The following is a 22060-nucleotide window of genomic DNA, read 5'->3' as shown; positions in this document are numbered from 1 at the left end:
CAGCACCCTTTACTCCTTAATTCTGAATTTTTCTCCACAGCATTTATCAGCTTCTGACATTTGCTTATTTCTTTTTATTTTCATCACCACTAAAATATAAATGTTAGGAGGCAGAGACTTTGCCTTATTCCCTCTTGCTGTATCCTCAGATGCTAGAAAAGGAGCCAACACAAAGGGGGCTTTTGATAAGTGTTTAATGAATAAAGAATGGAGAAAATGAGCATTTATTGAGCTCCTATTATGTACTGATTAATCAAGACGACTCCATCCCCATCCTACCTTCTAGAAGTTCGTATTCTAGTGGGAGGAAAGGATAAGCAAAGGTAATATTGCCACAAAGCAAAGGTACCCTGCAAGCTTTCAGCAAGGAGCTGACCTTGTTTGGGACTCAGGATGGCTCCAGGTTCTCCTGTAGAATTGAGGGCTGAGCTGAGACTGGAAAGATGAATAGGAGACAGCCAGGTAAAAGAGAGCAAGGAAGCGAGGCCCAGCAGAGGGACTGGCATGGGCAAAGGCTCTGGCGTAGAAGGGAGTGTGGTGAGTGTGAGGCTTTATGGAAGACAGGATGGTTGCCCTGCAGGGCTCAATAAGCAACATGGGACATGAGGCTAGACTATCAGTAAGCCAGGTCACTGCAAATACTTGTAAGCCAAGCAGTTGGTTCTTTGTCCCCAAAGCAGTGGGGAGTCATTGATCAATGTGAATAAAGGGTTAACAAAAACTTTTCCTCTTCTGTGTGAGAATTTGACCTTTGGTTAACTGTCTAGCTCTGTTTCCTTGGAAACAGATAAACATATGTCACTATGTTACCTGGCAACATTGCAATGATAAAATATGACCCGGAGGAGGAGCCTCCAATGATCCATGTGGTAATGGATTTGAGTTGGAGATATTAGTATAAATTCATGTTTAGCATAATATTGATACAGATGATTACATACTTATGATACATTTTATATACAACTGTAATTGTGTATACACACAAGTTAGTATACACTGTATTTCCTTTCTCTGTCAGCTAAGAGGACCTGGCTGCATGATACTGCATAGTAATAAGCACATCTACTGCCCAGATCTTGGTTTCTAATACCACTCTCCAATAAAAGGAACCAGGGAAAAATGGTTGATGCTAGGACTGGAGCCGAAAACATACAAGACAAGCCTGGAGCATCTAATAGTGCCATAAAATAAAGAAGGAACCAACAACACACACACACAAAATGATGGGAGTATGTCAAAAGACATAGGGGTTGACTGAAAGAGCTGATAGCCAAACTTGGAAAAATCTGATCAAAAATAAATAAATAAATATTGAACTGTAACCTAAAATATGATAAATGCAAAAATGGGGGAAAAGATAAATCTCTGATGAAGAATTCCAAATACTCCATCCTCAAGGAAGAGCAATATAACTCCCAATTCTTTTTTTAAGAATTCTGTGTAGAGATTTTTTTAATAAAATTTGTAAACATTACTTTCCATTTATAGTTATTAAGAAATAATGACTAAATTCCCTCAGTTTGTGCAGTACATCCTTGTAGCCTATCTTACACACAAAAGTTTGTATCTCCCAGTCCCCTGCTCCTGTATTGCCCCTCCCCCTCCTGGTACCCACTAGTTTGTTCTCTATTATCTGTGCGTAACTCCCCAATCCTTAAACGTGGGCTGAGCAGAGTGACTTTCCGAGAGTGCAAAGTGGAAGTGGGGGTGGAGAATAACTTTGAAAAGGAGAAACTGACAACCCTGATTACCTTGGCCAAGAATAAGGTCAGCCTCGGCAGTCAAATTATGTTGATCGTAGGTATCCTGGATATGATGTGATGAGAGTGGCAATTTACCTCTGTGATCTCTCTCCCCAAACCCATAACCCCAGTCTAACCATGAGATAAACATCAGACAAATCCCAACTGAGGGACATTTTACAAAGTACCTGGCCTCAAAACTGTCAAGGTCATCAAAAACAAAGAGAGTCTTGAGAAACTGTCACAGCCTAGCGGAGCCTTAAAGAGGTATGATGACTATACATAATATGGTGTCCTGGATGAGATCCTGGAACAGAAAAAAAGAGCATTAGGCAAATACTAAGGAAATGCGAATAAAATATGGATTTTAGCTAATAATAATAGATCAATATCAGTTCATTAATTGTAACAAACTTATCATACTAATATACGATGTTAATCATAGAAATTGGCACAATGTCACTTCTGCTGCATTCTGTTGCTTTAGGGAAGCTCACAGGCCAGCCCAGAGACAAGGGTGGGGAGGTCTACATAAGTGTCTGAATACTGAGAGGCATGGATCACTGGTGCTATTATTTTCTCTATTTTAAGATGAGGAAGTGGAGGCAAGAATGATTAATAACTTGCCCAAGGTCACACAACCAGTTTACAATGTTTCTGGGGTTCAAATCCAGACCCCGACTCAGTGCTGATAACCACAGTTCTGAGTTCTGTCATAATTTTCAAAGCATGTGCAAAATTCCTGAGCTGTTGTTATTCCCCCTGACCCCCCCATTTTTTTTTTTCTGGTTGCACCTCATGGTTTTCAGGATCTTAGTTCCCTGTCCAGGGGTTGAACCCAGGACACCACGGTGAAAGCACCGAGTCCTAATCGCTAAAGAGCCAGGGGACTCCTAATCCCTTTTTTATGTAAAAATTGAGTGCCAAAGACAGAAGAGAGTGTTCTGTGGCCACCCTGAGGGATAGTATTAATAGAAGTACAACCAGAGCCAAGGGCTTCTGACTTCCAGATGGATTTGAGGACCTCGAAGTCCCGAGGCTGACGGAGTGCATGCCTATTCTCCCCATCACTTTCAGTTTTACCTCCTACTCATCCACTGGAGGAGGGAATTGGGGTTCAAATCAATTGGGCAGCTTGCCTCAGAGTCACACTCAAAGCGAGTTGGGGCCAAGAAATTACACTTTTCCCACCATTCCACTCTGCTTTCCCAGTCTCCACCACCTCGTCAGGATCAAATGCCTTGTTTCCCTGACATAAGTGGACGCAGAGCTGTGACCTGGGCACCTGGGCATGTGACAGGTGTATGTAGGATACATGTACACAGGGGGCCTGCGTACAGGGCAGGAGGGCTAGGATATTCATATATTCTACACAGGACGCTCATGCACAGAAGAGGTACCCAGGACTCGTGTACAGGGCACACGTGGATGGGACCTGTCGTAGGTTGCATTCCCCCAGAAGCAAACCCAAGACAAGAATTTTAGGGCAAGTGGTCTATCTGGGAGGTGGTCCAGGAAGCACAGTAGAGGAGTAGGCAAGTTAGACATGGAAGGGAAGGCTTCCAATGTACTGCCAGAACACTGATGAGCACATGGCTGCTGCTGACGCTGGGGACTCAGTCCTGCTGGACTGAGTCTTGTTCCATCCGGGAGCCAAGGGAGGCAAGATATTTATCTACAACAGCTATTTGCCGGCACTGTCCTCTGCCCAAGGCAAGCATGTTCCTTAAGCAGAGAGTCAGATGTGCTTTGCAGTCGGAAGCCCTGGGCACATATGGAGAAGAGGAATATCAGGGGGATATGGCGGGGCCCTGGCAGCGTTTGCTACAGGACTCAAGAGGTGCAGGGTGCATGTTCAGGACCCATGAGTACACAGATAAGGGCACAGGCATAAGACAAATGCTTGGATTACCAGCCTTGCTGTCTGGCTTGAAGGGAAGGCCTGCTGGAAGGTGATGAACAACACAGAAGAAGAGGTGGTGTCGGGACTCCCCAAGTCAACTGGTCCTCCATCCCTGTGCTCCTGCTGGCCGCTGTAATGGCATGTGCTTGCGTGGCAGGAAAGGTGGGTTTAAGGGCTCTCACAATGTGGAAGCTTCTCTCTGCTAAACTTCCACTTCATTTGTATTTCACAAAGTAGGGATGAGGGCTAAGGTGCCCAGGATAAATGAGGGACCACTTCAAGGGTTGATAGGGCCTTAGATTAGAAGTCAGACATAGAAGCAGAGCTCAGTGACATCACTGAGCCCACTGGCCCCATCGAAGAGATGGACATAACTCTGCCCATGTGTCTCAGCTACTACGCTTGCATCTTGGATTCCCTGTCTTCCTAGCCAGCATCACAGAAATCCTCTCCCTGCTATGGACTTCACAGAGCTGTTGTGAGGAGCAGATCAGGTCATGAACAAGAAAACACTTGGAAGAGAATAAAATATACAGGAAGGACCTGAGTAGGGAAAATCAAGGAACCTGCTTTCTCTCACTAGCTCTGCTGCTGTATTTTCAGGATATTGGTTTGACTCCTATAATCCGCCCATGGGATTCTCCAGGCAAGAGTACTGGAGTGGGGTGCCATTGCCTTCTCAGACTCCTATAATAAGAAGACCCAAAATGAATAAAAAAACAGAGCTCATTTCTCTTTCATTTAAAAGTATTCACGGTGGTTAAGGCTGACACAGTGGCTTCACAGTCACTGGAGACTCTCCATCCTCCACCTGATGGTCCAAGATGGCTGCTCCACCTCCAGGCCTTGCGACTACATTCCAGTTAGCAGAAGGAGGAATGGGGGAGGGGCAGGAACCCTCCTCCCTCCTGTACAGGACACAGCCCAGAAATTGCACACCTCATTTCCATCCATATCCCACTGACCAGGAGTTAATCATCTGACCACACTTCCCTGCAAGGGAGTCTAGGAATGGTCTTCTGCCATGTGAAAGGATACAGAGGAACAACTTGCAATTTTGCCCTAGCTGCTGACTTGCTTGGGCAACTCACATCTCCATCTGAGCCGTGGTTTCTTCATCTGCACATTTTTATATTCATTCATTCACATATCTATGCCAGGGCTTATGGTATGAGGTATGACTTTTGAACCACTTGATTACTAATGAACTCTCTTGCTAACTGGAATCATGAGCCCTGTGAGGTCAGATGTGAGGTCTTTCTTACTCACTGCTGTGCTCCTGGCGTACAGGGCAGGGTCTGGCACATGGAAGCCATGTTACCAGCTGCCCATGGATGATGTGTGGATGGCCATTCTGGCTTTGATAACTGGTGAGGACATTTTTCCTCATTGAAGAGTTGAAGTTCTTTCCTTTCTAGGCCTCCTGGCTCCACATCCCTTTCTCCCCACGTGCCAAGCCTTTCCAAGCCTATGAAATAAGATGTCTTCTGAGCCAGGAATGTGAGAGGGGGATTAAAAATAAATGAAAGTACATCAGAACAAGTTAACCACAAGACATGGCTTCCCAGGGTAATTTGGTGTTGGCACTAGAAGTCAAGGACTGAGCATTAGAGGCTCTAACTGCCAAGCACTCCTATCAACACCACTCCTGTGTTGGACAGAGAGCCCGCTGGGCTGCCCAGCACAGAAGCAGATGCCTAACCCGAGCCCCCATTGACTCTCCACCCCTGCAACACAACAGGCAAGACCCTCCCACGCAGATCAAGGAGAATAAGTGCTAATTCTAACCCTGTTGCCTACTTGCCAGAGTAACCCTAGGAAAATCTATACCTCTTTGAGCTTTAGTTTCCTCACCTGTAAAACAGGGTTAATAATAGGTTCTTAATCAACTATAAAATGCAGATAAGACACGACTGAGTGACTTTGCTTTCACTTTCACTTTCTAATCAACTATAAAATGCAGATAACAAGGGTACCTACCTTGTAGGCTGCTGCTGCTGCTGCTGCTAAGTCGCTTCAGTCGTGTCCGACTCTGTGCGACCCCAGAGACGGAAGCCCACCAGGCTCCCCCGTCCCTGGGATTCTCCAGGCAAGAATACTGGAGTGGGTTGCCATTTCCTTCTCCAATGCATGAAAGTGAAAAGTGAAAGTGAAGTCGCTCAGTCATGTGTGACTCTTAGCGACCCCATGGACTGCAGCCTACCAGGGTCCTCCATCCATGGGATTTTCCAGGTAAGAGTACTGGAGTGGGGTGCCATTGCCTTGAGGTTCTCAAATGTTCTCAGCTCACGGCATCATTCACATCTCTGTAATTTCTGCACAGTGCCCCAGGCCCAAAGAAATGTCTAATGGTTGTTTGTTATATTAGGTTCATACAACTTAATAATAGTAGTTTGTCCAGTATCCAACAGATATTACTGTGCTTCCCTCAAATTTTAAAAATATTTTGCAGTGTCTCTGAGCTTTCTGCAGTGCCTCTGGGTGCCCTCACACTCAGTTTGGAAATGGCAGTCATAAGGTTTTGAGGATGAAATGGGGTTGTGTTGTCAAGGGCTCACCACGATGTTTGGTCTGGAGTCAGAGATCAATAAATGTTGGTGGTCCTCAATTGCCCTTCAAGTCTCTTTAGTCCTCTCTGGTCTCCTGCTGCTGCCACCTTATTGGGCTCCTTGAGGCCTGTGGCCCCTCTTCTGAACTAACTTCCTTCTAGAAGAGAATCCCAGCCCCACTTCCTCATTCCTCCCTAACTCTACCACACGTGTGGCACGATTTCTTCATAGGTGGAATATACTCTTAACCTGGAGCTTTTGCTTACATGGCAAAAGTGACAGTTTGATTTTCAGAGCCTAAGTCTTCAGAGGCCTCTCACGATTCCACCTGCTCTCTTATCCTCTGCCATTGCCAAGAGAAGAACTTGCCCCAGTAGCCTGATGATTCCAGGAAGAGGACAAGGGACCCAGGGCACAGGCTCAGGTCTGCAGATCTGAATCCCAGTGTAGACCACCCCAGCCACACCACAAACTCAAGAGCAAAAATAAACAATGTTTCAAGGTATGGAGTTTTGGAGAGTTTTGTTACATAAAATTCTTGTGAGACAACCCAACCCCTCTTACTGTATCAAATTCAAATTCTCTGAGAGAAGGCCTGATTGGATCATGTGGTCACCACCCAGAACATGACTGCTTTTACACCATCACCCATGAGCCAAGGATCTCCCTCCTGTCCAGTCTGCAGGTAAATACCTTGGTTGGGGACACCCATTTCTAATCCAGGCAGCTGCCCCATACTTACAGGGTCCAGTGCCAAAAAGCCTGGTGACCTGCCTGGAAGCAATGGTTTCCGGCCTCTGTGTTCAGAAGGGCTGTGAATGTGGCAAACAAGGGTTTCTTGTATCCTCTTGGGTTCTAAAGAGTAACAGCTCAACTAGGAAAAATTACCCATAAAATTTTCTCTGTGTGTGGCAGTCAGAATGCATCTCAAGCTGTAAACTGCAGGGTATGAGAAATGTGATGTTTCTTACAACTCATTTTTGTAACTATTTTGAGCCTCCTTATGCTTAAAATGGAAACTATGAGGCTCAAGCTCACATAGAAAATTTGATAGAACCGGGCTTTAGAACCCAGGTGTCCTGGTTTTCTGTACAGTGGCCCGGCCCCCTTCCCTGCCCAGTCAGTGTCACCCTTGGAAGGATGCTTCAGGTCTCATCTCAGAGCCAGGGGAGCCCCTTTCCAGCTGCCTTGATTGTCTGGGCTATGCTTTCACGTGCCACTGACCGAGTGCCCACTTCTTGGAAGAATTCTTAGCAACCCTTTCCTCCTACTGAGTCTCAGTCTGCCTCCCTATGTCCTGTACCCCCACCCTATCTTTTGGAACTACACTTAAATAAACACGATTTTTCTTTAACTTATAATTTTTACTTCTATTAATTCTATTTAGGTTTTTTTAAAAATACCCCTTCTTAAATAGTGTCCTTTTTCTTAGGTTTTTTAATTCTTTTGTATGGTTTTTAATTCTTTTCAAAATACTGTTTTGTTATCTCATCTGAAGTTCTTGGGGAAGTGAGGTCTAATACTGCTATTGAAGGTGTCTGCTGACTCTCACTTATGGTGGATGATTTCCTTGTGTGTTTGTAATCTGGGGCTATGCGTTCATTTTCAGTGGGGCTTTATCTATGAACAGCTTGTGTAGCCCAGGTTGAGGGAAAGTCCCTCCCAAATGGGTTGAGTTTGTTTTTCTGGTCACCTCAGCTTCTTATCTGTGATCACTATGTTAATTCTTAGTTTGGAGTTCCTAGTTCAAGTGGATAGAATAAAATTAAAGCCTGTGTGAGAATAGATCCTATTCATTGGCATCATAATATTAACTTGATCTTGGTTGTTTCCATCGATTAGCATGTCAGCTCCAGGAAAGAACAGCCTTTTTCTCTCTGATTTTGGGCTCTGTTCCTCTATCTGCCTACAGCAGAATTTGGCACACAGTAGGCATTCAATAGGGCTTCCCTGGTGGCTCAGCAGTAAAGAACCTGCCTGCAATGCAGGAGACCTGGGTTCAATCCCTGAGTGAGGAAGATCCCCTGGAGAAGGGAATGCAACCCACTCTAGTACTCTTGCCTAGAGAATCCCATGGACAGAGGAGTCTGGCAGGCTGCAGCTCATGGGGTTGCACAGTCAGACACCACTGAAGCAACCAAGCTGCAGCAGCAGCAGAAGGCACTCATAAGTATATGTTGAAAAGGAAAATTAAAGAACACCCACTTCATGGGTGTCCATTAGGACTGTGTTTGCCCAATTAAAAATTGGAGTTCTTGTCTCATAAAACAGGCCGATGCTACTGGTGATTCTGTGACTGAGTGATTTCAGTGCCTCTACAGTTTTTTGAGCCTTTATCTAAGGGTTGCAAGATGGTTACTGTAGTTCCAGGCATCGCATCCACATTCAAGGCAGAAGGAAGTAGAAGAAAGTAAGAGTAAAGGAGGAGCACCACTGACATTTTTCCTTATCAGGTAGGTAACATTTTCCTAGACGTCTAACAGCAAATTTCTGTTTTTATCTCATTTGCTAGAAATGGGATGTGTGGGCATCCAGAAGAAAGGGGACTTTTTTCTTCTGGAAAATGAGCATTTCCCTTATCTATGGACTCAACAGATGGGTAAGGGAGGGAGGAAGGTGACTGGGGATACAGATGTGGTATCCCCCCCAAATGAGATTTTATTCATCTATATATGTATGTATGTGTGTGTATATATACACATATATGTATAATTTAGAACAAGCCCTCAGAAAACAATGTGGCCAAAAAGTATGGACACCTATTTCCACAATAATTATTAATTTTGTCATTTAAAGCTTCTGTGATCCTGTGGGCGTCAGATTTGGATTCTGGAGCCCACAGGCACTGAGACACCCGTAGCTCAATGATCTCCCTCCTCCTTCCTCCCTCCTTGCTCTGTTCAAAGTACTGAAGCCCTTTTTAAAAAAAAAAAAAAAAAAAAAACCTACATTTTTCAACGTGAGCCACTTCCTGCTCTCATTAACTCCATCCTCAGTGACTTAGCCAGACCCCGATCCTGGCCCAAGAAGGGAGCCGGACTGTCCAAGTCTAAGGTCCCTCAGGTCCATAAGCAGAGCAGTTCGGCATCAAGGTTTCCCCCGAGGAGCTGAGATGAAAACAAAAGAAGAGCCAACCTCAAGTCTCAGGCAGACCCTGGAGTGGCTGAGAAAGGAGCTGGTAAGGCTTTGTATTTCTTTTTACCTTACACCTTCACCCCACATCTTCTGAGGCCCCCTGGTTCCTACCTCCTAGGGGCCCCCTAGGCTGGGGCAGAGCTGCAGGCTGGGGTGTAGGCCCCACAGGCTCCCATCTGGGATCAGCCACACTGTGCACAGTTGCCACCCCAGGTGCTGGGATAAGTAGGTCGTGGCCTACATAGGAGGCTCTGGGTGCAGTGCTTGCCAGACTGGTTTTAGAATTACACTGAGTCTGGTATGTGCCCAGCTCTGTGGCTTGTGGCCTCTAGCAAATGGCTTTGAACTTCAGTCTCCTTATTGTAAAAGGGGGATGACAATAGTACTAACATCACAAGGGTTATTGTGAGAACTTGGTGAGGGGATGGTGTAATTCACTTTGTGCTTGCTTGGCACATCTACCCTGGCTCTTACAGTCCTGGCCCAGCTGGAAATGGTGTACCAGAGCTGTCTTAGCCGGGGCCTTCTAGAAAGCAGACACTTGCACAAACTCTGGGGTATTCCTGCTTATTTGGAGGTGCAAGCCCAGAGGGGTGAGAGTGAGGGGAAGAGGTGCGGGGGCAAAGGCCAGTACTATTCCAGCAGATGCCTTGTGTTACCCAACTGGATGCCACTTACAAAGAAGCCCTAAAGAGGCCAGCAGCCCTCTTGGCAGCTGGTTCTCCTCACTGTGGGACTCTCTGCCTGGAGGAAGAGCTGCACTCTGCCCGAGAGAAGTTTATCCACCCCACTCACTCCTGTCTCCCATTTCCTGTCTGTAGATGTCCACGCCATGGGGCACTAATTCTCCTGAGCTTATGAACGGTGTTACCTGGTTCCTCAGTAACTGCTCAGGAAGCCAGGTCTTACATCTCTCCTTGTGATGTTTCTTCCAAGTCCAAAAATAAAAGGATGCCCCCATAGTATGTGGGGACACTAGCCAAGAGAGAGAAGGAGGTGGTTTGGGGGAACCCCAAAGGGCGCCCAAGATTTGTATCTCAATATGCCAGTTTCAACCCTGGGAGAACTGATCATCCTGAAGAGGAAGAAGAGGGCGGTTAAAAATAGACTGATCAATTCAACAACTTAAAAAACTAAAAAAAAAAAAAAAAAAAAATGAGCTTCTACTTCTGGCTCAGGGGAGGGTGGGATGCAGGGACAGAAAGGATTGTCCAAAAATGACCTGCCTGGGTTGCCAGGCAACAGACCAGCTGGGACCCAGGCCTGTCCCAGCTTGGTGGGAGGGGCTGGCCCAGTAGGGAACCTCATGGGTCCAGGGGACTCCAGTGGCGGAGCCACAGCTAATTATAGGCTGTGTGCTGCTCCCTCCTTGTGCTCCCCTAAACACTGTGTCCCCACGTTAAGACTGCTTAGTATCTGAACTCAAAGAGCTGATTTTCATTTGATAAAGTACTTCTCTCCTACCCATGAGGAAGAAGAACAGGTGGGGGAAGGGGGAATGACCTGTAGGTAGAGGGGCCTCCCAGACCCAAATGCACCCCCACCTCCACATGATGCCAAGAGGTGAGTTTTGAGTCTCTACTTACTGGTCCCCGACTGGTAAGGTTCCCAGTCAAGCCTGCTTTAACCTCTATCACTGGGAATTTACATGACTCCACAAGGACTCCCCTCTGGAGCCCAGCCAAGGAGCCCCAACTGACTATCAGGGAAGCATGTCCGTCACTCTACGCAGCTAAGAGAACAAATCAGTAGCACCAACAACTACCATGGATAAAAGTCTGGTGCTCTTCCTCCAGTTCTGGAATCATAAAGCCCCCAAAGTCCTGCTGGGATCTAAAACAAGGGAGAGATCCTTGGAAGGCAAGTAATTTGCTTTCCACTTTGCAGATGAAGAAAAGGAGGCTTCGGTGAAAACATGGCTTCTGTGAGGCTGTGGGCTTGTCTCCGATTAGACAGTGAAGGAGACATCTTTCTGGGAAACGTCCAGTGCTCTGGCCGCTGCCTCACATGCTTCTTCTCTCTCCTAGACTGAGATGCAGGACCAAGACCAGAGACTCCTGCTTACACTGAGGCACCTGCACAGCGTCCTGGAGGAGCTCCGCACAGAGAGTGTCCAGTGGGAGGACGCCAGGTCGAGTGGTGGGACCTCCCCCATCAGAGCTCGAGCAGGCTCTGAAGGCAGGGGCCGCCAACCCTTTCCCTCCAGGCGCCTGGCCCATCTCCTTCAAGGGGTAGACAGCAGACGAAGTTCCCTCCCTTAACAGGCCGGAGATGACCTTGACTTTAACCCTCCCCCAACCAGTCTAAACTTTGACTGTGATGCTGTTGAAAGAGAGCACTGGAATGGGAGTCAGGAAGTCCAGGCTCTGGATTTACCCCTGCCCTCATTCACTCTATGTCCCTGGAACTGTCACTCAGCTTCTCTGTGTCACTCTCCTCTCCTGTCACTTAGCAGTATTTCACAAATAAGCTAAGAGATGTGAATACATTTGGGAAACAGAAACATGTTATATGGCTTCTGGCCAGCACCATGGTTGTAATCCTATTCTTGGGAATTTCTCACAAGGTGATTATTAAAACAAAGAAAGAGCTCAGTGTGCCAGGGTGTTTATCCAGTGTTGCCATGGTGAAAAACAGAACCCCATGTAGTGACTTGATGATTGTTTTCAGGCCTTTTATTTCCCTTTATCTGAAAGCAACAGGCCCTACAACCACCCTGGCCATAGGGATCAGCATGTGACCAGGCTTGACCAATTACAGTTCATCATCATCCTAACAAGATGATTGGCCCAGTGGGTGGCCCATGTGACTTCACAGAGCCAATCACAAACCTTCTCTGGCATTACCCTCTTGATACTTGTTCTTCTGAAGTTGCAAAGCTGGGTCTGCCAGTGGCCAGGATTACTGTGAGGTGACAGAGACCTGCCTGGAGTAGGAAAGAAAGAAGCTGTTCAAAGAGAAGCAGAGAGAGGGTCATTCAAGAGAAGGGCAGGCCAGAAGGGTGCTGGCTCTCTTTAGTCCCTGGTTTCAGACTCTAGTTCAGTGAGTTACTCCTGTTGTCTATCCAGAGCAAAAAACCAGAAAATTCCACCACTATCACCTATGAACTCAGGCACCAGTTTGTTTTTGCTTAAGCTGATTTGAGTAGGGTTCCCCTCATTTGCAACCAAAACACTCCAGATGGTCAAAGAAACAAAGAAGAGAAATCAAGAAAAAAAATTGTTTTTGCCTCATTCAGGGTTAGCAACACCAACCCTGTTTGGCAGGCAACAAGATGTATGATGTGGCAGAACCCTCAATTATATGGGATGGAGTCATAACTTTTAAAAATTATATTTGCCTATAAGAAAGACTTTTAAATGGAACAGGTGAAAATAATGTCCTGGTGTTAAGATGGTCCAATTATCATCAGGCTTTTTTTGTTTTTGAAAATCTTCTGGCATGTTGTTAGGATATTGTTTTTAATGGCTTTGAAAAAGTAAACCCATTGCATAAGGAGGCAAAGGGTGGGGGGAGGGTTGTATTATATATACAGTGTCCATAGTCAGACTAACCTGGGGCTGTTTCTATACAGTATTTGATAGTACGAAAAATTGTACTCTATCAATGGCTGAATGCATAAACGAAATGCAGCACATACATACAATGGAACATTAGTCAGCCTTAAAAAGGAAGGAAATTTTAGCACTGCTATAACTTGAAGACATAGGTGAAACTTGAAGACATAATGCTAAGTGAAATAAGCCAATCACAAAAGGACAAATACAGTATGATTCTACTCACACGAGGTACCTAGAGTAGTCAAATTCATGGAGACAGAAGGTAGTTCTGGTTGTCAGGAGTTGGGGAGCAGGGAGTCATTTAAGGATTGCCGTGCTTCAGTGTTACCAAATGACAGAGGTTCTGTGGATGGATGACGGTGATGGTGGTATAACAGCGTGAACGTACTTGATGCCACTATACACCTTAAAATGGTTAAAATGATATGTATCTTATGTTATATTTCACCACAGTTAAAAATAAATACTTTAAATTTAAAAATTACCTGCTCTGTGATGCTGGGGCTGGAGCTGGTTAGACTTTGCCAATAAGCAGGGTGAGCTAGAGGGACACCGCAGGGCTGGAGGAAGGAGAAAAGACTTGCTTCTTCATCTTTCTTCTCTTTAGCTTCTCTGGTGGCCTTCCTGCTCCCATGAGCATCATCCAGCAATGCTCCTTCACCTCACAGCAGCAATTCCTCCTGTGGCACCAGTCAGCAACCCCTTCTCAGGGCTCTAGGTTCGCTCCATGGGGCACTTCCCCCAACTGCAGAGCCAAGAGCTCCAGCCAGAATCTCCTCCCCAGAAGTCTGAGTTCCTGCCCTCCTGGCCCCACCCTGCTTTCCAAGACTCGAGCCCCAGCTGAGCACACCTTCTTTCTTAGATACCTGAAGTGGAGTACTGCACGTCTCCTGCTTTATGTTTTTCAGTTTTGATCATCTCAGCCTCTTCTCTTTGTTCCCTCAGGCCTGGGTGTGGTAGATGCTTCCTGAAGTGCTACTTTCATTCTATCTTAGAGATCTTTTTATAACCTTTTGGTCATCCAGTTAACAACGTTATACTTGGTTAGCAATTCTCTATATTAAATTCTCTCTGTTAAAATAACTAGGGTGGTTTCTGTCTCCAGCCTGTCTCTGACTGACACAGTTTTCAACTTTGGGCTATCATTACCGATGCTGTTGTAATCACGTCTGTTCATGTGCATAAGCACAGTGGCTCTAGGATATACAGGTTTCCTCCACTATCCAAAAGTAGAGTGTTCCCATGAAACATCTCACAAGCTGAAACTGTGTAAAGTGAAGAAACAGTTACCTTAGGACAGATCTTGCTAACAGAGGCACAAAATGAGATAGACTGAGATAAAGCACAGACACAGGTCAAAGCCAGACCAAAGCTATGGTGGCCTGGTGCAGAGAGATGCTGAGTGCAGTTCCTGGGGAAATTCATGGGGAAGGAGCTTGGTGGCCCCAGTCCCCCCTGCCCCCTGCTGCCCCTCCCCAGGGTGTTTGCTGCCTCTGTAACAGCTCACCCCAGATCAAACACTGAACATCAGTTTCACTTTTCACTCAGTTTTGTAAAAATGAAAATCACCTTGGGCTTTCTTTCAATTCACAAAAACAGTTCCAAATGTATATCTCTCATAAAAGTGAAATGGCATCAAGTGAACTTTAGAAAAGCGACAGATACCTGTATAGCAAAGAGTTGAATTGGAGGTATGTGAATACTCAAGTTTATAAGAAATGTATTTTCCAAAGTGGGGCATTTGCTTACACTCCCACAAGCTGTATCCAAGAGCTCCTGTTCCTCCATATTCCGCCAACACTTGGTATTATCAATCTTCTTAATTTTTGCCAATATACTGAGTGCAAAATGGTGTTACACTGTGACCTTAACTTGCATGTTCCTACTTATGTAGTTGTTAACCTGAGTTTATTTCCAGCTCCACCATTTACTTACTTTTTGATCTTTGATCTCCACCATTTACTTACTCTTTGAGACTCAGTTATCTCATTTATAAAAGAAAGGATAAAAATAGTATCTAGCTCATGGGATTAATATATATATTGTATAGTAGAATGCATATAACCCACCTTACACAGCACTTGACATTGTAAAGGCTAATAAATGATACCATTATTATTACTGTATAATCACAAATATATTGATTTGTGAAACTATGACTATTACAAATAGACAAGCTTGTTAGCAACCATCATCAGGCGAAATATCTGCCTGACCATACAAAGTAACAGTGACATTTGCTTCCCATGCCCAATGCCAACCACTAGCCCCTTTTGCCTCTCCCAACTTCCCACAGCTGGGCCCTCAAACCATGACCATCTGCCAATCCCGTCTCTACTAATCTGGGAAGATAAACCCACCCCTCTGCTGGGGTATTTGTTGTTTTTGAGATCCCACCTCTGGAACCAACATTTAATTTCTGATCCCAGGTCAGAAAAAACTCAGACTGAGCCCAGATGCTGGGGGACAAGGGGATTGGAGTGGAAATGACAGCCTCAGTGCTGGTTCCCGGAGGGCAGGGTTACAGATCATGTTTGTCCAAGCCAACCAGTGCACACCAGAGGGAGCTTGGGGATCGTGATCATGAAGGAAAATCTAGGGTTTTCTCTGCTGAGGCAGCAAAGACAGGACTATACACCAAAGTCTTGCATCCAAGAGTGAGGAGATAAGGGGGCACAGACGGGAAAAGGACTGACGAGGTCAGAAGCTAAAAAATTAGGAGCAGAACAACAGTACAAGATGTGATACTTATTGTCAGGACAGGCAGTTCAGGGCTCACACTGTGATTTAACCAGAAAGGATCAGAGGCTCGTCTTTACTTGCTGCGAGCATTCAGACCTGGGCCAGGTGTGACAATCTTGCGGAGTGTGTTCTGGCTGTATACTGGTGTGTAACAAAATGCTCCCAAACTTAAAACATCATCATTTTATTATTGCAACAACCATTCGTCGTTGCAGTAAATCACGCTTCCCATGGTTCTGGGGATGGACTGGGCTCAGGTGGGGAGCTCTTGCTTTTGGTCTTTCAAGTGGCTACAGTCATATGGTGTCCAGCTTGATTCATCCCAAAGGCTTATTCACATATCTGGCAGTGGATGTGGGCTGTTACCTGGGATCTTAGCTGAGACTGTCAGCTGGAACACCTACCCATGAACACTCTATGTGACCTGAGTTACCTCATAGCATAGTGGCTGGTGCCAAGAATGAGCATCTGAAGAGTCAAGAGGAAGCTGTATAGCTTTGATGACCCAGCCTTGAAGGTCATACAGTGTCACATCCATTGTATCCTTTGCAGAAGAAGCCAGGCACCAAGCCCAGCTCACATGCAAGGGCAAGAGAATTAGACCATCTCTTGATGGGAGGAGCATCAAAAACTTGCATATGTGTTTTAAAGCCACCACTCCGTGTAAGACTGGATAGGTTTCCAGTGTGGTATACCAGCTGCAAGGACTAGGTGGGGCTTATTATAAATTCAGGCAGAATGATAAGCAGAACCTCATCAAAATCCAACAGAAGGAACTCCAGGAAGTGAAGGGTAGGTCTGGGTCTACAAGAGTTCACTCATCACTCCAGCCTTACTGTGTTTCATTCAATGTGTTCCTAAGAGGTGTGTTCAGCTCTGCTGCTATGACAAACCAACCTTGAGATCTCAAAAACTCAACCCAACCATGGTCCCTCCTTGGCTCACACTACATGTCCTACACTCCTGTGGGGGGCATGGGGTGTGTGTCAGGGAAGGTGCTCATGCTCGGGGACCCAGCCATCATCTGCGATGTCATCTGATGCTACAGCAGGGAAGATACATTTGGAGAGTCACACACTGTCTCTTCCACATTTTAACCAGGCGGTGACATGTGTCCCTTTTGCCCATAGCCCATTGGCTAGAATTAGTCACATGGTGTGTCCCAGCCAGGGGAGGGAGTTGGCTGGGAAATGTGAGGTGTGGATGACAGTCTGGCAAGCACCACTGTGACAAACACACTCTCTATTCTCTCTCAACAACTGGCTTCCTCACCACATCAGAGTGGGTCCTCATCAGTCTCCACCATCCCCCAGAAGCTCCTAGGGTGCACTCTAGGAACGGGGACACCCAGGCCCACCTAGACCTGCTGAAAGGAGCCTCCGAGTTGGAGTTGGGGAACTGAGTGTCCACCAGCCCCAAACCCTCAAGGGAAGGCTGAGAACCAAGGGCCGGGGGCTGTTCTGCCATCTGTCCTACTTCCTGGCTTTGGCTTCCTTTAACTATGTTTGGGCTTTACTTTCTGGTCTTCTTTCTGCATTTTTTTGTTTATCCACTTCCATTGCTAAAGATTTCACGGTCCTGCTATTTCTCTACATTGATGTCCATAGAAAGGGAATCTGTTGAATCAGCTCAACCTTTGACATCTGAGTGCATCAGAGCAGGTTAGTATAAGGTAGATTTGTTCTCTCCTCTGCCTCTTCTTCTTCTATCTCTTTTCCTTCATCACCATTGTCAATACACAGGAAGTATAATGCAGTAATTGAGTAAGGGCCACGACACTAGCATGCCTGGATTTGAATCCCAGGTCTGCTATATATTAATTCTATGGCCTTAAGCAAATAACATAACTTTTCTTGCCTCCATTTGCTCCTCTGTAAAGTGCAGACACAACAGTTAATTACCTCATATACCTATTGAGCAAATGCAGTGAATCAGCATGGTCCTGGCACATCAATCTTAGCTATTATAATGAATAATAACAGCTACAATTTTTTAGCTCAAGACAGTGTAGTAGCTCAGTATAGCCTGGAGTCTCACTGCCCGTGCTCAAATCCCAGCTTTCCATTTACTAATGATGTGCCCTTGGGCAAGTCATTAAATTCTCTGTGCTTCAGTTTCATCATGTATAGAATGGGAATGATAATATACCTACCTTCTGAGGTTGTCGTGAAAGTGAGCTAACACATGTAAAATGTTTACAGCCATGCCTGTCTTCTAACAAGGGCTGTGTATGTGCCATGTAAACTCTTCATTTTCATTATCAGTCATCTACCCTGACTACCAGCACCATACGAAACAGTGTAAAAATGCTGCACTGAACCCACTCAGCAGCTCTGCAAGGGTCATATTATATCTCCATTTTAGGAACGTAGGGCTTGGGTTTCAGTGGAACTAAGTGGCCCCAAATAACACATTGAGTAAATCTCAGATCTACCTTTTGCCTAAGCAGAGCTCTGACCCACAGCACAACGGTGCTCTTCCTATCAGACGAAGTGGAGGGAGGGGTTCCGTGGGAAAGAGGATGCAGAGATGTTGGGTTCCTGTGTCCCCCTCTCCCCTGCCGCTCCTTCTGGCAGAGTCTGGGGAGACAGTCTACGTGTGTGTATGTGTGGGTATGTGTGTATGTGAAAGGAACTCAAAGACATCTTTAGACGACACCCCCTGGAATCACCATGGTTGGTGAGCAGACCCAGAGTCGGGATGTCCCCAGGAGTGCAGCCCCTTTCTTACTCCCAGCAAATCGTGAATCCAGTTCATAAGATGGGAATTCTGCCCTTCCTCTGCCCCCTGGTCACAGTCCTGCTCCTGTTTCACTGGACCAAAACCAAGATGTGTGCCAGGCTGCACTCCCTGTGGAAACTCTGGGGGATAATCTGTTCCCGACCTTGTCTGGCTTCTGGTGGCTGCAGGCATTCTTGGGCTTGAAGCTACACCTCTGCCTTCTGCTCTGTGTGTGAACAATCTCCCTCTGCCTTCCCCTTACTGAGGATATATGTGATTACATTTAACACTCACCTGATAATCCAGGATAATCCCCCATCTCAAGATCCTTAAATTAATCACATTTGCAAAGACACCCTCAGAGCTCTGCTCAGGCAGAAGGTAGATCTGAGATTTACTCAATGTGTTATTTGGAGCCACTTAGTTCCACTGAAACCCAAGCCCTACATTCCTAAAATGGAGATATAATATGTAAAGTAACATTCATGGGCTCCAGGGATTAGGATGTAGGGGCCACTTTTCCATCTAGCACAGTAAAGGATCAACAAAAAGGAATTTCCTGCTCATTCCTACTGGAAATCATTCTCTGTCAATGTGCAGGGCTAAAGAGAATTTTGTACAGCCAGGGGTTACCATGGGCCCTGTCAGAAGAATGAGGACAGATGCTTATTGAACATGGGCTATGCATGGACACCATAGCATATCACAGGCTATACAGGAAATACCTGTTGATATTCCCATTTGACAGAAAGGAAACTGAGACCCAAAGAGCGGGTGGTCAATGAAGGAAAAGCGGGGCAGTTGAAAGCAAATGAAACTGGTGGTTCAAACTCTGGTTTCTTTCTGATCAACGTTTTTGTGTTCCTTATCAAGGACTAAGGGACTTACTCGGTGGATGGGCGCCACCTGGTGTCCATGTGGAGTAACTCTTCGGTTAACCAGCCTGCTCTGCATTGTGGGACTGCCTTCACTGTCTGCTTTCTTACTGAGGAACGGGTTATACTGGGGGGGGGACACTGACGCTTTCTGGCCCTGAGATCTAGGTTCGGCTCTGCCACTGACTGAATGACCTGTAGCAAGTTACTTCTCCTCCTCTGAACCTTAACTCTGAAATGAAAATGACACCTGTCAGAGCTGTGGGAGACCTTGTGGAAGTGCTTTGTAAATGGAATAACCAGAGACAATGAAAAGAAGCATTATCTGCAATAAAAAGGGTAACAGGTCTGGACTAATTTAGAAGAATACTTTATTTGGTAGAAACCAACACAATACTGTAAAGCAATTATCCTTCAATTAAAAGTAAGTAAATTGAAGGGATTTCCCTGGTGGTCCAGTGGCTAAGACTTAGCACTCCCAATGCAGGGGGCCTGGGTTCAATCCCTGGTCAGGGATCTAGATCCCACATGCCACAACTGAAGATCCCAAGTGTCACAGCTGTGACCCAGCACAGCCAAATAAATAAGAAATATTTTTTAATAAATAAATAATTTTTTAAAAAATAGAAAAATACTTATGGTGCATCTGCTATGTGTCAGATGCTGTTCTGGATGTCAGAATAAAAAAAAAAAAACTAAATGGATAAAATTCATGCTTTCCTGTAGTCGACATTTTTGCATTCCAATTTCATTCATTTATCTACAAGTAGTTTTCTGGTGTGTCAGGCACTTTCCCAAGAAATGGGCATAGAAAGGATTTAATATATGGCTACCACACAGGGAGCAAGAACACAGATCTGGGTAGGGACAGAGATAGGTTTTACGTGCCCTGAAGCTTATAAAATTTAGGATATTCTTTGAGTAAAGAAAAAGAATAAAAAGTCATAAGTGCAGCAGTACATTAAAGAGGGGAATTTTTCTTTTATAACTATGGAAGAAATAACAGCAAATGATGAAATTTTAAAAACTGACACAAATGATAAAATCATAAACTCTGGAAATACAGCATAATATTTTTATGAATTAGCTGCCATGATATAGCTCTGTAACTTTTTTCTATATATTCTTTGACCATATAGCCATAAGATAATGATTTATTTCTATAAATAAAGACAATAATTCAGTCTTTATAAGATTGACTTTTTTGGTGGGTAGTTTAAACAAGTTTCTCTAAGTTGTAAAGTTTAATGCTATGTAAGTTCTTAGGATTATTGTCAAATTTGAAAAAATTCTAAATTTCTTTAACATTAATACATGAGCTATAACTCTTTAAAATTTTTTTTATTGGAGGATAATTGCTTTACAATATTGTGCTGGTTTCTGCCATACATCAACATGAATCAGCCACAGGTATACATATGTCGGGGCTTCCCCAGGTGGCACTAGTGGTAAAGAGCCTGCCTGCCAATGCAGGAGACAAGTAAGAGATGCAGGTCGATCCCTGGGTCAGGAAGATCCCCTGGAAGAGTGTATGGCAACCCACTCCAGTGTTCTTGCCTAGAGAATCCCATGGAGGGAGAAACCTGGCAGGCTACAGTCCATAAGGGTTGCAAAGAGCTGGACATGACTGAAGTAGCTTAGCATGCACATGTGCATACATATGTCCCCTCCCTCTTGAACCTCCCTCCCATCTCCCACCCCATTCCACCTCTCTAGGTTGTCAGGAACATGGGTTAAGCTCCATGTGTCACACGGCAAATTCCCAATGGCTATTTTACACATGGCATGTATATGTTTTCATGCTATTCTTGCAATTTGTCTCGCCCTCTCCTTCCCACACTATGTCCATAAATCTGTTCTCTATGTCTAAGTCTCCACTGCTGCCCTGCAGATATAAAAATGAATGCATTTGAGTCAGTCCAAATGAGGTAGATGAACCTAGAACCTACTGCAGAGAGTGAAGTAAGTCTGAAAGAGAGTCAAATACCGCATATTAACGCATGTGTATGGAATCTAGAAAGATAGTATTGCCATTTGTAAGGCAGCAATGGAAACACAGACATAAGTCCTTTTATATAGTGACTAAGCTTAAATACTTTTTGAGTTGACAGTCCATTAACTAGTTTTATTGTCAGCATCCCCATGTGGTAGCATAGTATGAATTCCACATTATCTTCATCCATGTCAGTATTTCATGTCAAATTTCATGAGAAATTTGAATCTTTCCCCCAATGTATTTATAGAATTCACTTTTTTTGTAATTGGTTGCGCTGGGTCTTCGTTGCTGTGCTCAGGCTTTCTCTAGTTGTGGCAAGCAGGGGCTACTGTTTGTTGCTGTGCTCAGGCTTCTCATTGCAGTGGTTTCTCTTATTGTGGAGCACAGGTTTTAGGCATGTGAGCTTCAATAGTTGCAGTATGTGGGCTCAGTCATTGTGGTGCATGGGCCTAGTTGCTTTCTCGGCATGTGGGATCTTCCCAGACAGGGATTGAGCCCGTTTCCCCTGCATTGGCAGAGGCAGATTGCTATCCACTGTACCACTAGGGAAGTCCTATAATCCTCTTCTTTTAATTAATTAGATTATCACAATCAAGTCTATTCATTACTTTGATATGAAATGTATCTATTCCTCTTAATGAATTACAGTTACTCTTTGGTATCTGTGGGGAAATAGCAACCCACTGGGAAATCCCATGGACAGAGGAGCCCAGTAGGTACAGTCCATGGGGTCGCAAAAGAGCTGGACACGAGTTAGAGACTTGGGGAAGGAAATGGCAATCCACTCCATTACTACTGCCTGGAAAATCCCATGGACAGAGGAGTCTGGTAGGCTAC

The 22060-nt window shown here is 45.1% G+C and overlaps 1 protein-coding gene across 1 annotated transcript; it reads left to right on the top strand.

Moving 5' to 3' along the window:
• Nucleotides 1-9163: 9163 nt before the first annotated feature.
• C13H20orf202 (chromosome 13 C20orf202 homolog) lies at nt 9164-13768 on the top strand. The gene is made up of 2 exons (XM_005887933.2): nt 9164-9372; nt 11357-13768. The coding sequence occupies exons 1-2, from the start codon at nt 9307-9309 to the stop codon at nt 11588-11590; spliced, it is 300 nt and encodes a 99-aa protein (XP_005887995.1). The 5' UTR covers nt 9164-9306; the 3' UTR covers nt 11591-13768.
• The last annotated feature ends 8292 nt before the right edge of the window (nt 13769-22060 follow it).

The sequence above is a fragment of the Bos mutus genome, chromosome 13 (genome assembly GCF_027580195.1).
Source record: "Bos mutus isolate GX-2022 chromosome 13, NWIPB_WYAK_1.1, whole genome shotgun sequence".
Taxonomy (NCBI): domain Eukaryota; kingdom Metazoa; phylum Chordata; class Mammalia; order Artiodactyla; family Bovidae; genus Bos; species Bos mutus.
This window is presented reverse-complemented; position numbering and strand designations above follow the sequence as displayed.